The sequence below is a fragment of the Octopus bimaculoides genome, chromosome 1, assembly GCF_001194135.2.
Source record: "Octopus bimaculoides isolate UCB-OBI-ISO-001 chromosome 1, ASM119413v2, whole genome shotgun sequence".
NCBI lineage: Eukaryota > Metazoa > Mollusca > Cephalopoda > Octopoda > Octopodidae > Octopus > Octopus bimaculoides.
Window position 1 is genome coordinate 109,137,731 of NC_068981.1, and position 16,473 is coordinate 109,154,203.

Genomic DNA, 16,473 nt, shown 5'->3' on the forward strand with positions numbered 1-16,473 from the left:
TATATATATAGAAATATATATATGTATGTATGTATATATATGTATGTATATATATATATTAGTTTACAGCTCTGTTATGGGTATGATGGATAAAGAAAAGTACTCCATCCAGTGATAGATAAATGTTTAATATACACAAAAGAGCTATTAATAGTTTTATGCTTTAAAGATACATGGCATGCTATATAAATCAGCCAAATTATTATATCTCTAAAGCATGAAACTATTAGTAGCTCTTTTGTAAATTGTGAGTGTATGTGTATGTTTTTCACACGCACACACACACAAAATCATTGAACTTTCAGGACCAGCAAACATCTTTTAAATAAACATTTCCCTTTAGAGTTCCTAGCTGTAAGGGTAAAATAGTAACAGTCAGGTAATATGGAAAACGTTTCAAAATTGTTCAAAATAGGATAAGCAATACATAAACTTATGTATATTACCATATGATATCCTGCTCTATTTTTGCTTCACTTTACTATTTATTTGTTGTGTACATCTTTTTTACACTAATTGGTATTGCATAAAAAATTATATATCTCAAGCAAGGTAAATTATATTACAGCTGCTTAAATAGTATTAATCAGTATTTACTAGAGCTTTATAGGAATAGTAGCAGAGGCACCCAGCGTTGCTCAGGAGTGAAATTGTTGCTTATATACTTGAAGAAAAAAAGGCAAAATATGCTGTATAGAAATTTGAGGACATTCTGTAGATGGACTCTCAGATGAATGATGGCTGGTCGCCTCTCATGAATGGGGAAAATTGAAGATGTGCCAAAAAGCCTCATTGGTACTTGGAAACTTTTACGAAAATTAAAATGGGGATTAAATGAAAAAAATGATTTACGTGAATATCCTCACAAGAGTAATTGAAATAAATGGCGATTGTGGAACCCCCCACGCACGCACGCATGCGCGTGCGCATACACACGTGTGTCTTTGTAAATATGTTTGTATACATTTATGTATGTGTGTGTTTGTAAGAGACAGAGTGTGAGTGAGAGAGAGAGGTTTGTTGTCATGTATACGTTCATGCATAAATATACATACCTCTTTGGATGTATGCATATGACAACAGAGCCCTTGACTCACTCACACTCTCTCTCTTACAAACACGCACGCACGCGCATACACACGTTTGTCTTTGTAAATATGTTTGTATACATTTATGTATGTGTGTGTTTGTAATTGACAGAGTGTGAGTGAGTCAAGGGGTGTGTGTGTGTGTGTGCGTGTGTATGTGTGAGACAGAGTGAGAGAGCGGTGTGTATGTAGTATTTACTCTCTCTCTCTCATACACACGAACACATAAAATAGAGAGTGAAGCTTTTTGCCATTGTTACGTCAATACCGGAAGTTGACATTGAGGAAGCTTTTTAAAGAAGTGAATCTTAAATATAAAGCAATATTATTTATTTTTAATTTTAAAAAGTCAAATGAAGAGCCTAACATTTATCTGAGGTCAAATTATTCATGCATCACAAGTATGAAAGCATTTGGTGAAGTCGATTTCACGTGAAAAGCGATTACACACACATCTCTGTTTTATATATAGTATAGATAATAAAAGTGAAGCACAAGACAGTTTTTATCCAAGAGAGGTGTTCTTCCAGGAACATGGAGAATATACAACTTATAATTCTAAAAGCCTGACAGAATAAGGGAAAATAAGCTTTAGGGTTTACAGTGCGAATGCTGATCAGTCTTTATTGCTAACAATAATCATAAGAATCTAAAAGAAATAGAAAGATTGTATACTCACTCAGGATGAGGGTTCTGGTGATCATCAAGGAAGAAAAGACAAGAAAGGGGCTGTCCTCCATGAGGTGACCACTCATGGAGTCTTCTGAAATTACAGGAATTACTAGTTTCATGTTTAAAACATATATAACTTTATAACACCAAAATTTAACATATTCAACTGAGTCACTAAACCAATGTTTGTTAGTAAGAGACACCTACAATGAGTACTAAAAATATTACTCAAATTTTTTGAACAAATAATTATAATACAAAATTAAATTGAATTTTTTTTTAAAAGTGAACATATTTAAATAGCATTCAAAGAAAACTTGGTATATCAACAATATATCTGAACTAAGAGTATGTTATATTCTAAGCGCATAAAAATTTAATATTTCTTTGAGACATCTGATGATAAATGTTGTTGAAGATGTTTAATAACATATACTAAACATTCATTGAAGGGTATTGAATAGCTAATCGTTTCAAGAAATTAGAACAATCAACAAAAACAATGCCAGACCCAATTTTCCAGTGTTAAGCAAACCTCCACTAAACAGGTTACTAAATAAAAATTTATTACAGCTTTCTAACACTATATTAACTGAGTCAATGTAGCTGCTCTATTCGGCAGATCTGAATTATACAAGTTACAAACAATAACTTAATACATTTTACCTTTTCATAAATAGATAATTATCCTAGATAAAAAGAAAACATTAATAATTCTTACCTGGGAGATGGACCTTCATTCATGGTGATCTGGAAAAATTTAACCATGCCATCCATACTGGCTGTAGCAAGTGCTGATCCATCAGGTGAAAATGCTGCATCTGCAATAGGCTTTGTATGACTGTTGATTCGCAGCACACCACAAGTTACTTCGTTAGATATTACACTATCTGTGCCATATTTTTGGCATACCATGTCTACATTCCATATTTCAGCCTAAAGGAAAGACAAACAATTTAGATAAAAAATTTTAAATCTACTCTTCTACTTCAATTTAACAAAACTGAAGTTTAATGTTCATAATTGAATCATGATCAGTAAATTATAGAAGTTACATGCATGAATTTGGCTTGGGTTTTACTCATCTCTTACATCACCACAGATTGTGCTGAAGGATGCCTCTCTCTGAACAACCTATCAATTAAGCTGTACCACTAAGATTCATTTTTCTCCTTCACCTTCTTCCTTATAGACATCAATTATAAGCTTGCCATCATCACCAACAAACTCCACTCTTTTACACAAATAATACAACTGTTCATTCTCCACCAATCTTCCACACTCAAGCATCAACAAAATGCAGCCAAGGCACCTCAAAACCACATCCACACGAATTATAGTTTGTCTCCTTCCAAAGCACAAAGACACAATCACTGCACACACCAAGAAAACATTATCACATTCCATCCGTCCTAAATATGAACAATACAAAACTAAAACCCTTCAAGCATACCTATATATATATAAAACTTCTTGTCTCCCTGTCTGTTCCCTATGCATTCTCAAATGGCTCGATCAAATCATATCAAATTTTACACCCCACAAGTGTCAACATGTAATTTTTTTTCATTTTGTTTAAAACAGTATATAGAGATAATCTTTCTATAGTCAACTATACTACAGGACATTTTATACCATGACAACAATCAAATCACATTTTGTATGAGTGTGTATGTGTGTGAGTGTTTCTGCATTAGATATGTTGAACACACACACAGCTACACATACGTATACATATGTGGCAACTAACAAGCATTCTTTGTCTGACTGTTCCCTATGCATTTCCAAACAGCTCAACCATGATGTCACATTTTGTATATGAGTATGTGTCTGTGAGTATATGTAAGTGTATGAGTGTCGATGAGTGTATGTATTTCCACGTTAGATATGTTATTAACCCTTTCGTTACTAACCCGGCAGTAGCCGGCCCAAAAAGTTTTTGGTTCGTAAGACCAACCCAGCCATAGCTGGCCAAGAGTACCCATCGTTATTTAAATGTAAATTTGAACCCAAATCTCATTTGTACATTCGTTAAAACACAAGATTCCACTTTGTAAACAGTTGAGTTATTGTATCCAACATTGTTTAGCGTGAGATTTGAACTCAGTGAATTTTAGAAGATTTTTTTTCCACATTTTTTCAGCGTTCATTTTTTTCAACTTTGAAAATAGAAAGGAGTTTCATGCTATCAAGCAGTGATTCCGAATTTGAAGGCTTTTCAACGGAAGATATGGAGATATCGAGGAAAAGAATGAATGAGGTACAAAAGCACATGGTGGACGAAAATGAATCAGATATTTCTGTATCCGAAAACAAATGCAGCAATTCTGAAGAAACTGAAAGCAGCGACAGCAACATCAACAGCGAGGATGATTTTACATCAGAATGGAGTAAAAATATTTTTAATGTTTTTATTAACAATTTTTCTGAGGAGACAGGGTCTACCCATCCTCTTTCTCAGGAAGCGAAACCATTAGACTTTTCCTTCTTATTTTTTCCAGCATGCTCATTTGAAGCAATCACTGCGGAAACAAACCGTTATGCAGAATGTAAACAAGCTGGAAAAAAAGATAGCTTGTGGCTTCCCACAACCGTAGATAAAATACAGGCACTTTTTGCCATAAATATTATTATGGGTATTAGACAGAATTACAAATTACTGGAGCAATCACGGACCTTTTGGTGATCAGCATGTTTCCAGTATTATGACCCAAATACGATTTGTGAAACTGAACCAGTCTTTACATGTGAGAGACACTAGCAGTACTCCAGTACGTGGAGAACCAAACTTTGACCCCTTATTTAAAATAAGACCCCTCATCGACTACATTCAAAATGCATATAAAACATTTTACAACCCTGAGAGATACGTATCTGTCAATGAGGGCATGGTGGGGTATAAAGGAAGTGTACGCTTCCGACAGTATATGCCAGGAAAGCCCACGAAATAAGGGATCAAAGTTTGGAAAATTTGTGAGGCAAATACTGGGTACTGCTGTGGATTTAGCTTTTATACAGGAAAAAGAGACAATAATGTTAGTCAGCATGGCCTAGGGTACGATGTGGTCTGGATTTTATCACTTCCATACCATAACCAGGGCCGTATATTATTTTTTGACCAATTTTTTAGTTCGGTCAAACTTGCGGTGGATTTAGAAACTGTGGCAATGTAAAGTGTGCTACAGTAATTGCTAGTAGAAAAGGGCTGTTGTTGGATATAAAAAAAGCAAAATTTTTTTTAAAAGTGGTAAAATAATTCAATGGCAGAAAGGAAATCTGCTAGCAACCACATAGATAAGAGGCAGATAAATTTTCTATCTATCAGTGCACAACCACGTGTAGATGAAAATGGCACCCTGTTTTTGAACTTTGATTATAACCAGTACATGGGCAGTGTGGATCGGCTGAACCAGATGATGAGTTATTATTTGGTTGGTAGACCGGGTAAATAAATGGTGGCGATACCTGGTTTGGTATATAGTAAACATGAGCATTGTAAATGCATTCACATTATATACCAAATCAGGAGGGGTTCGCAAGCGGTGCGACCATCTGCAGTTCCGAGCAGATGTTGCAACTCAGTTGAGGGCAGGTTATTCTTCCAAAAAAATAACTGCAGGAAGGAAAAGCAAAGCCTGCCAGAGAAATATCCCTCTGAGTTCAGCTGATCTACATAAATTAGAAAAGAATGTTATATTTTCAATGCTTCACTTTCCCCGTATCACCTGTTTCAACAAAACTGTAATATATATACAAGCTATGCCATTTTAATCCCAAGCAATGTGGGGTATCTCTGCTAGTTACAAAAATTAGAACTCATTACCACCAAATATCTTTTCTGGCAAAATATCATCCCTAATATAGCCAATACTGCATTACAAAAACTACCCTCCCTCTTCAGAAGACTGAAAATACATTAGCCCATAAAAACTACTACCTCTCAAGAAAACTCCAATGGGATCCACAATAGCATGCTACTTTGATACATGAGATGGTACACACAAATACCACTTCTAAAGAAAGATCGCTCAACTAATAGATATGTAATCACAATCCTAGTAACTTCTGACACACAGACATGCTGACCCCTCTCGGTCTTTTCCTTTTTTACCTGAATGGTACATGCTCTTCAGAGCTGGCTCATACCACCTCCACTCAAACACTCCTCACCTTTATCATGTGCACCCTTATCAATCTCAGGTCCCACACTAAACACTCAATCTTTCCTCTTTCCACCACAGAACACTGCTCTCTGGAATTCACTGCCTACACATTTCATCTACAGTCATTGATTTGTAAATTTTCAAAAACATTAACTGCATTAATTTCAATTATCTCAGAGGACCTGTGAAGACTCAATGCAGCCTCTTCCTCCAGACCACAAAAATTTTTTTTAAAAGTCCAGTTGCTCAAATCGTAAATAGTACTTCCTTTTTAATTTCAAAAATAAAATTACATATTTAACATTTAAGAACAAAAATTTTAAATTAGTTAAAATAATGCTGGATGTAGTAAAATAATATTTCTTAACCTTTTCTCCATGAGTGATAAGAAGCATCTTAGAAAAAGAATTATCCTGAGAAGTATCATCTTCAGATTCATCAGGAATGTATGGACACCAGAAGACTCTGTGAAATTCAGACTGATTATCATTGTAAGAGACAATGTTCAGCAATAATTTTGATCTAAACACAGTTTAAGGGAAATGTATTCAATTGTTAACAAGCCTTTCACCCACTTAGTATCATGGGAAAAGGAATTAAAGTGACAACAAATTGACTGAATAATAATTATACCTTTTTACAACAAAAAAAAATGGCTCCTTATAGTTTCAGAACTATGGATGAGATTCTTCTTGAAAAATAAAAAATAAAAAAAACGAAAATCGTCATTAACATCGGTGATACCTATTTCTATCTAAACATTTGAAACTACATGCTGAAGTTACATAGAGGGCAATACATATCAAACTGTTCCCAAATTAACATATTTAATTAAAAAAAAAGATTTCTATACATAAATGATAACTATTAATATTTCTCAATATCCTCAGGATACACTTGGGAAAAAAAAGATATCTTAAAAGAAAAAGTGTCATCATGGTAGTGTCAAGATGTTTTGAAAGCAATAGATTATAATCGAGAGTAACTTGAGATGTGGAATATCTTGTTTAACGTGTTATTTTAATGGTGAAATATCACTAAATTTTAAATCATTTAAACTTTGAAAACGCCTGAGTTCATAAAAATTCAAGGGCAATAAATATTGAGGAATTTTTATTATCATAAATGCTATTATCTCCCTTATTCTCAACTTTGTGTCTCGATAGAACCTAAAGTTTCCATTTACATATTAAAACATTGAGAAAGCCCAACTCCAGAATTCTCTTTGTTTTTCATACAATAAAAGGCTTCATATTAATGCAATCATTACAACCAAACAAGTAAACAGGTTTCAAAAGGATACTGAATTTTGCCCTCTGAGGCTCCAGTAATTTGATGTATATAAAGGTTTCCCATTTCATCAATAGCTGCAAGCAATATCTTATCAGTGAAAGCAAAAGCCAAGTCAGTCACACGTCCACAGAAATCTTTTAATAATGTCCTGTCAGCAGTTTTCCGATTAAGTATGCGTACATTAGCACCAGATTTACCTGTATACATATAAAAAGTGCTTCTATTTTCAATATAAAAAAAAACATGATTAGGCATTAACATATAAAATGGTTTTTTTTTTATTTATTTACATAAAAATGAAAGTAGAAGGTTAATCACAACAATATAGATTTTTTCAAAAGATTGTGCCACACAATCAATTGTTAGAATCGTAGTCATCACTTAAATGAACAGAGGAGTATTACAATTCATGTTAGAACAACATCAGAGTTATTAATTTCAGAACCATTACTAAAAACAACTTGGCTTTCATCCCTCAATAAAATAAGTTCCAGCAATTATATAGAAATAGTAGTGTGTACATGGTGATAGCAGTGCATTTGCCTTCACTGATGTCAAAAACCATATGCTACCATAAGAGGTTGAATGAAATTACATGGGAGAAGGAGGGCCTACCTCAAGTGCAGCCAACTAAGAGAAGGCAGCTGAGCAATGAAGAGATAGTTGCTGAGATGCTGAAAATAACTGATGAGATAGGTCAATCACATAGTCAATCAGGTAGTACAGTGAAGTGTATCTAATGGTTGACATACTTACATCATTGTCAATTGCTACAAAAACAAAGGAGAAACAAAAGAGCAATAACAAAAGTATCAAATTGATGGACCAGATTATGAAAGCTATTGAGTTAGCATAACTGATTAGAAAGAGAATTAACCTAGCCAAGATACAGATCAGATTTATGCCAGGAAAGAGTACCACTGACAGCTCTTCTTAATGAGACAAGTTAGCTAAGAGACACACTACTTAATATTAATAAACCAGGATAAAGCCTTTGAAAAGGTTTTACACTATAATCTGGTAGACTCTAAGAAAATTCGGTGTAGATAAATAGCTTGTGATAATCATGCAAGTCAAGTAGAGAGATGTTGTAGGCAAGGTGAGAGTTATGAGTTGAGCAAGGAATTTAGCAATCAGGAATGACTCAATTAAAACTGAGTTCTCAGCTCACTTCTGTTTTATTCTAGTCCTCCAAGCCCACAAGGCTCCCTAAAATTGATAGCTTCAGTTATTAGGTAGCCTAAATAGTAGTAAAAGTGTATGCTCCCCAAAGTATAGTTGCCAGAATAAGAACAGGATAGAAAAGTTCAGAGAACAATTACCCCTGCTGGAACAAAGGGTTTCACATTCAGAGCAAAGAGAAATCTGTAAGAAACTTGTTTATGAAATCTGCTGCTGTATGGTAGCAAAACATGGACATACAAAATATGCAAAAGAAAAAAATAAAGCAAAGGTATGCTATGATGTAATGTTAGTGTACATGAGCAATAGAGCATAATAAATAAACTGAGAAAAACTGGATATGAGACAAACCAGATATAGTCTGAAAGAGAGAAGACTGTGGTGACATGAGCATGCCATGTGTATATTGGATGTCAGCTGTGTAAAAATGTGTCAAGTACTCCAAATGGAGAAAACTTTTGGAAAAGGGAAATGAAGAAAGGAATGAGAAGAAATAGCAAAAGCAGATGTCAAAAGGCTAAAGATCTTTTGTGCTGGAGAAGACAAGCCAATCCACACAAACTTCTTTGAAAATCAAACAAAAATCAAAGCAACGATGGCAGATGGGATGCTTAATATCTACATTTGGGTCTCATTCACCAATAACACCATCTCTCCTATCCTGCTGCTTGCATGACAGATGACAATGTATTCAATCTTCAATCCTAACCCATTACCCTGATTTATCTCTATTGCTATCCATTATTCTTTCTCTCTCGTTTCCACCTTTATCACCTCAAGTAGATCATTCACTGACACCTATCACTCACTTCTGCTTTCATTACTCCCTCTTTCATCACCAAGCCACCAAGTAGCTGTCGTTCATTCTATCTTTTATTACTCTCTCTTGCACAGAGCACTCTCATTGTTTCACCTATAACACCCTCTTGGTTATGTTTTCTATTCAATATCTTATGAACCATTATGTACTTGTCTCTTAACCATGTTTCAATTCCCTCACCAACAACCATCATGTAACCATTCTCTCTCATACACAAACACACATTACATTCTTTTCTAATCACACTCCCACTATGGCTCCCTTCCTTTACATTCTCTAGCACTCTATTTTCTTCCTACAGTGCTCTCTCTTTATAAGGCGTCTCGCTATACCACGTCCCCACATATAACGCAGGTGGTTTGAATGGACCCCAAATAATTTGAAGTATACATCAGTTTTGGATGCTATTACTGAAGAATAGAAGTTCAATACTCACTAGATTTGTTTTATTAAGCATCCAATCCAGCACTGCTCTAAAAATTATACTTTGCTTATTTCTAAACTCTATCAGTCTCTCTCACTACAGGTAATTTATATTTTAATCATTTAAAAAGCCTGTCTATTTTGTTTTTTCTCCTCTACTTTTAGCCATTTAGGTGCTAGAACCAGTTTTTCAATACCCTTGCTCAAACTGAACTTGTAAAATGTTTTGAAACAGATATACCACTATTAGTGCTGAAGCCCCAACATTCATAAGAGTACACTTCATATTTGAAACAAAGAAGACCCTCACCTCGAAGGCAATAAGCAACAAACACACCATTTCTGTGAACAGCAACAAGGTTGCCTAAATATTTCCGAGCTTCCCACTCAAATTTCACAACTGTTGTTGTTTTCACCTAAAAATTATAAAAATAAAGAAAAAAGAAAAAAGTATTTAATGTGAAGTAAGTTTCTAAATGCTTAAAATTCCTATTCAGTTATTTTCATCAATTTTATATATAAGAAATCAGGTTTTACTTTTTTTCCCTCATTACATATTGTCCTCAGTTCACAATGTAAATTCAATTTAAATGAGAGTAATATCTTAGCCTGTTAATCTAAGATGTTCACTTAAGTTCAAATTATGGCATTTAGAACTGATAAAATACAATCAACTTGGCAAACTGATTAAACTGGCTACATTTTAAGTGATCAGAATGGACAAGTAACAACAAATAAATTTACAAAAAATTAAGTTTTGGTAAAATATTCAAATATTATTCATGTTCAAGTAAACCTAAAAACTTTAACAATAATTTGACAGTCTTTCATTAAAGGCTATCAAATCATTTTAGTCATTTAAAAAATTATGGTAAAAGAAATCTATTAAGTAAATACCAAATTTGGAATAGAATTTTAACTAGAACAGGTAAAATGTCTTTATAACATTAAACACAATTTACTGGATTCAAATGGCTTCATATACAAATTAAAAAGCTTAAGAAGAACCAATTGAAAGAGGAATTTATTAATTCCATTTGTTTTTAAATGAAAAAGTAAAAAAACACTTTAGTTCTTGAAATGAATACTGTACTCTCTATTATTACACGCAACATAAAAATAGTTTATAAAACCAACTACTATCACAATAGATTTGCACTCAAAAGATACAATTCTTAAAATTTGTTCCAATATAAAAGAATAAATTCATTTTTTACAAGTCATACAAAAGGAATTACCTTGTTGCTCCCAGCTTGGTTTTCTGGATTGCTACTCAATCTGCTAGTAATAACCTCCACTTCTTTACTCTTGACACTGAAGGTATTAGCACGATCATTTCCCTCAAGAATTCTGTAATAGCAAAGTCAACATTCAATGATTCTTCAGGCTGTATTATTTTGATATAAGTCAAGATATAAACTCCATCACTTTAGATTCTAAACAATATACATTTAACATCACACAAATATCTTTATTTGAATAAATACTTTAAATAACAATAATTTCACTGTACCAAAAGATTAAACTTCATGTTTTTTTTCCTACATGTTTGTATTTAATATAATATTCATGCACCCAAATGTCAATCTGTATATTGAGCTATAACTTGGCATTTCTTTTCAGACTAAAGTATTCATGAATTGAAAAAATTTATATAATAGAAGTTCATAAAGTTGTGCTTACATTCTCTGAGTGTTATTAGAACTTCGGTAACCAAAAATGGCAGCAGGTTGTGCTAAATGGCTAAATAATAAAAAAAACAATTGCAATTATAATAAAATATGTATTATAAATATACATGCAAGATTATCACTAATAAACTGATAAAATTATATTTAACAAAATGTTTTGAACCAATGAGTAACTGAACTAGAAGTTTGAAAGAAATTGCTGTAAACCACAAACTGGAATTGTGGATCCCACAAGGTTCCAGCCGGATGAGGCATGGTGGTGGAATGGTACAGCAGTTAGAGCCATGAAAGAATGGAAAGATTGAAAAAGAAAGCAAAGAACAATATCAGTTACATGGAAGAGAAGTTATAGATAGTAAAGAGAAACATTAAAAGTAGTATGCCGATGTTCTGTGATGAGAGAACCAGAGATGCAAGGTGTTCTTGAATATAAAGCAGTGTATCAAAGCAAATCCAGATATTGTTGGGGAAAAATATTTATGGAATTATGATGCCTCACTTGCCTTCACTGATTCTAAGAGTAATGGAAATATTACCATGAAAGGTTGCTGAATGAGAAGAATATATGGAAGAAAGATAAACTGTCTCAAATAAACCATACTGAGAGACTTGCTAATGAAGTTGGTAACTACACAGTTGAAAGAACAATTAAGAATGCAAAGGAAGGAACAAGCAAGTGGACCATTAAAAACAATCACTATGATGCTGAAAATATCTGACAAACTAATACAGGGAGGTGTCATTCACAATCACTGGTATAATAGTATCATTGACTACTACAAGAGCAAGAGATACCCTAGTTAGAAGCAAGTGGAAGGGTACCCACAATATCCTTTTCCAAGTGAGATAAGTATGCAAGTTCTTGCCTAAGATCAAACCAATACATCTAGTATTTGTTATCCTAGAGAAAGCCTTTATAGAATACCTTGCTCTGTAGTTTTGTGGTGACAGAATGAGACTAAATGAAACGGCATAAGAGCCATGAAAATGACATTAAGATAAACTTTTAGAAAAGTAAGAGTTAAAGGAACTCAGTGTACACATAGGTATCCAGAATTCAGTTCTCAACTCTTTTTTCATTATTGTTCTCTAGGCCATAACAGAGGGATTTAAGACAAGCAATTGGAAAAACTATCAGCTGATGACCTAGGCTTCATATCTGAGTCAGCCAAAGAATTAAAGAAATTTCAAATGTGACACCAAAACCTAGAATCAAAAGGCCTGAAAATAAACATAGAAATGACAAAAGTTTTAGTTAGCAAGAAAGAAAATAAGGCTTTACTGTATCAGAGAGGTGACAATACTCAATAAGTCAGCTGCCAGTACGCGATTTGTTTCCAGAAAAGACAGAAACATTATAAAATGCTTATGCAATATTGTATTATTTGTTTACAAAATAAATATAAGATAACAAAATGTCAACTTTTATTATATATTATATATTATGTCATAGCTGTGGCCAGTGCCCCCTGACTGGCTCCTGTCCTGATGGCACGTAAAAAGCACCATCCAAATGTGGCCGATGCCAGTACTCGCTGACTAGCCCCTGTACCGGTGGCACATAAAAAGCACCATCCGAACGTTGATTGATGCCAGGCCCATCTGACTGGCTCTTGTGCTGGTAGCACGTAAAATGCACCCACTACACTCTCAGAGTGGTTGGCATTAGGAAGGGCATCCAGCTGTAGAAACACTGCCAGATCAAATTGGAGCCTGGTGCAACCGCTAGCTATCCAGACCTCAGTCAAACCGTCCAACCCATGTCACCATGGAAAACTGACATTAAACGATGATGATGATGATTATATATATTGTTTCCAGTATAAATTAATATTACTAAGAAATATTACCAGTCCCTGGCACATTGGGAAAAAAACTGCCAGTAAGCCACATCAGATAGTTGATGAAGCACTGCTGTAAACAACATAAATTGTGGCTGCACATGAAGTGTAGTAGTAACACAAGCAAGTCAACAAAGGAAGACTTCATATGTAGCAGATGCCCAGGAGTAGTTAGCAGTAGAAGCATCCATGAAATATATTCCTTATACCAGGAAAGCTCCTTAGAAGTCGATAGCTTCTGTTACTTCAACACACTGATTCGTAAGGGAAGTGGGTGTTCTGAGAGCACAAGAAGGCCAACAAAGAAACAGGGCTTCATATATAATAGATGCACAGGAGTAGTTAACATGAGAACACATAATATAAATTCTTTCAAATGGTCAGATCTTGTTACTAAGAGGACTTAACAGGGGAAGAGGATGTTCTAAAAGTATAGTTAACCAAAAGAAAGATGAGATGGACAAAGTTTAGAAAGCTATTACCACTGTTGGAAAAAAGGATTCTCTCTCTCAATGAAGATCAGAGTGTATGATGCGTATGTACAAAATATGATGCTGCATAGTAGCAAAACATGTCAATTTTTTTAATTGATTGCATAATGTTCCTTTTATAACTAATGAATTTTAAAAATGAAATGTCTAATATTATAATTTCTAAAAATAAAAATAGACTTAATAAATTCAATGTACTCAATAAATGATAATAATGACTATATAATGCAAGAGTATATATTTTGGGTGTGCTAGTAAGTGATGGAGGCACATGATTTAGTGGTTACAATGTTGGACTTGTGATTGAGCAAAACACTTCATTTCATGTTACTCCAGTCCACCCAGCTGGCAAAAATAAGTTATCCTACAACAGACTGGAATCCTGTCCAGTGAGAAATATACATACCACAGAAACCAGGAAACAGCCCTTATGAGTCTATACAACTTGGGAAGGAGCTTCATCCTTTGTCATAGGTACATGATGCATACCTACCCAAGTTGGTAAATTTTAATTATAAATAATTCTGTTCATACAGTATCACGAACATAATCTGGTCATGATTTGCTTTCAAATCTAATACACACACAGAAACAAAGTCAGATTCAAATCATTGTATCCAAGAAGAAAAAATCTGTTTCTGTACTCATACTTCAGGCTTTGTGCCTAAAGTAGAAAAGATCACACCCTTTTTCCCCAAACATTTTGGGCCTTATGCCTAGAGTAGAAAAGAATAGTCGGATTAGCACAGCAGTATACCCTGTGACAAAAATCTCTATACACCACTGATGTAATGAATATATTAAAATGCATACAAAGAGAATAACAATATAGTTATCCTTTACATCTTCCAGTACCATGTAAGGTATTGCTAAATGAAGGATGAATTGGAGCTAAATAACAATCTATATAACATAATACCTAAATCTGCTTTATTAAACTTCTAATCTTGATGAGGATTAAGAAAAATGTGGGTTGAAAGGAGTTTGGGGAAAGAAGAACAAAGTGTTTAGTATAGGATTTGAGGTGGGGGAAAAACAAAAGAAGTGTAGTTGCAACAGAAGAAACAATATATGACCATTATGAAATTTTAAACACCTAATCTCAATGCATACTAGCAAACATTGTTATTTAGGAAATATTAATTTTAATCCTAAATCATATTGTAATAAATGTAAATGTTTCCCATGTTTTGGAGGAGGTTAAGGTTAGGATCTAGATTTGAATTCATTATGTTAAGCAAATGAATAAAACAACATTCCAAGATGATCAGGCACATACTCTCAACAGACAGATGATCTGGGGTATGAAGAATTAAGAGTTCTGCTCAAATGCACAACAATTTACTTTCAGTGAAAATGAACAAGACATATTCACTGAAAGTGAATATTAACTCACAGCCAATGAGTTTTATGGTTTACTTAGTATTTCAAATTGTAGTTTTTAAAACTCTTGGAACAGCAAATTACAATTGGTGCAATGCCCAATCAAGTGTTTTGAACATAAAACAGGTAGAATATCTGGGCCTGATATGGTCTGTTTGAATGCTAAAGGGATAAAAAAATATCCACAAAATTACATTCAAAGATATGAAATTTATTACAAATGTGCTGGCTAAACTTTTGTAAAAGCTGGGGGTTTTTTTTGGGTTTTTTTTTTTAACTAAAAAATTCTAGCTCTCTTAAAATTAACACACTAATATTTTTAGAAATTCATTATGTTAACATTTAGACAACCCTAGATATTTCATATCTACATTGTATGATTAAAACTCTCGAAACAGAAAATTAAGACAATTTGATTAAATTAGTTGTAGAAAGAATCAGTGCAAGTTCAAAATCAGCTTCACCTTTTTGTTACCATATTTCTGTTTAGATGCTCTATGTTTCTTTCAATTAATTTTGAATATAACAAAGAATTTAGTAAAATAACTTAGTTATCATTATGCTAGTGTTAGGTACATAAATTGTGACTAAAGTTTGGTGGAAGATTTTAATTCAAAACTTATGAAAACAAGACATTTGTACTACAGAGCCAGAGGCAGTTTCAGCTGGGTTGGTATCAAAAGGGTTAAGGATGAATTATTTGTTATATTCTCTAAGACACAAACAACAATAAAATTGTTAACATACTTAGCTCCTCCAATATTTGCTCCACCATTATGATTGCAAACAGATCCTGAAAAATTAAGAAAATGAATAAAAAGCCAGGAGGAAGTAACAAAAAAAATAATTTGTAATTAATTTATGCATTTAAAACTACATATTTATATCCCTTAGATCAAGATATTTTATGGATACAAATCAATCTGAATGTGTGTACATATCTGGAAATAAAACACTTGATGACAGGGACCAAAACAGTGTAGTTATAAATATTGCAAATATATGTTCTAAAGAGGAGATCAGCAGTTTGAAAAACTACAACCTTATGAAAAGTATAACCTGTATCAAGACAATTTATCAATTATTAGCAAACACACCAATCAAGTCTGCTCAGGATGACTGTTTAATCTAATACTTTTGGATTTGGGATTTGATGTTAAGTAAATATTTTAATATTTATGTTTGAAACCAACAATTTCAGCATTTAAATTCAATATGGCATAGGAGTGGCTGTGTGGTAGGAAGCTTGCTTACCAACCACATGGTTCCAGGTTCAGTCCCACTACATGACACCTTGGGCAAGTGTCTTCTACTACAGCCTCGGGCCAACCAAAGCCTTATGAGTGGATTTGGTAGATGGAAACTGAAAGAAGTCCATCGTATACATATGTATGTGTTTGACAACCGATGTTAGTGGGTTTACGTC

At 33.6% G+C, this 16,473-nt stretch overlaps 1 protein-coding gene across 4 annotated transcripts in view; it reads right to left on the bottom strand.

Annotated features, from left to right (window-relative positions):
* Nucleotides 1-16,473, bottom strand: part of LOC106868485 (enhancer of mRNA-decapping protein 4) — a 54,946-nt gene that overhangs the window by 31,619 nt on the left and 6,854 nt on the right. For 3 of the 4 annotated variants that reach the window (XM_014913781.2, XM_014913779.2, XM_014913782.2), the window contains 8 exons: nucleotides 15,795-15,840; nucleotides 11,325-11,384; nucleotides 10,880-10,991; nucleotides 9,952-10,057; nucleotides 7,227-7,413; nucleotides 6,292-6,445; nucleotides 2,482-2,696; nucleotides 1,768-1,869 (listed from right to left, as the gene is read on the bottom strand). In XM_014913781.2, the coding sequence (XP_014769267.1) occupies nucleotides 1,768-1,869; nucleotides 2,482-2,696; nucleotides 6,292-6,445; nucleotides 7,227-7,413; nucleotides 9,952-10,057; nucleotides 10,880-10,991; nucleotides 11,325-11,384; nucleotides 15,795-15,840 (982 nt within the window). The remainder of the gene's footprint in view (nucleotides 1-1,767; nucleotides 1,870-2,481; nucleotides 2,697-6,291; nucleotides 6,446-7,226; nucleotides 7,414-9,951; nucleotides 10,058-10,879; nucleotides 10,992-11,324; nucleotides 11,385-15,794; nucleotides 15,841-16,473) is intronic. The other variant, XM_014913783.2, reaches the window with a different exon arrangement.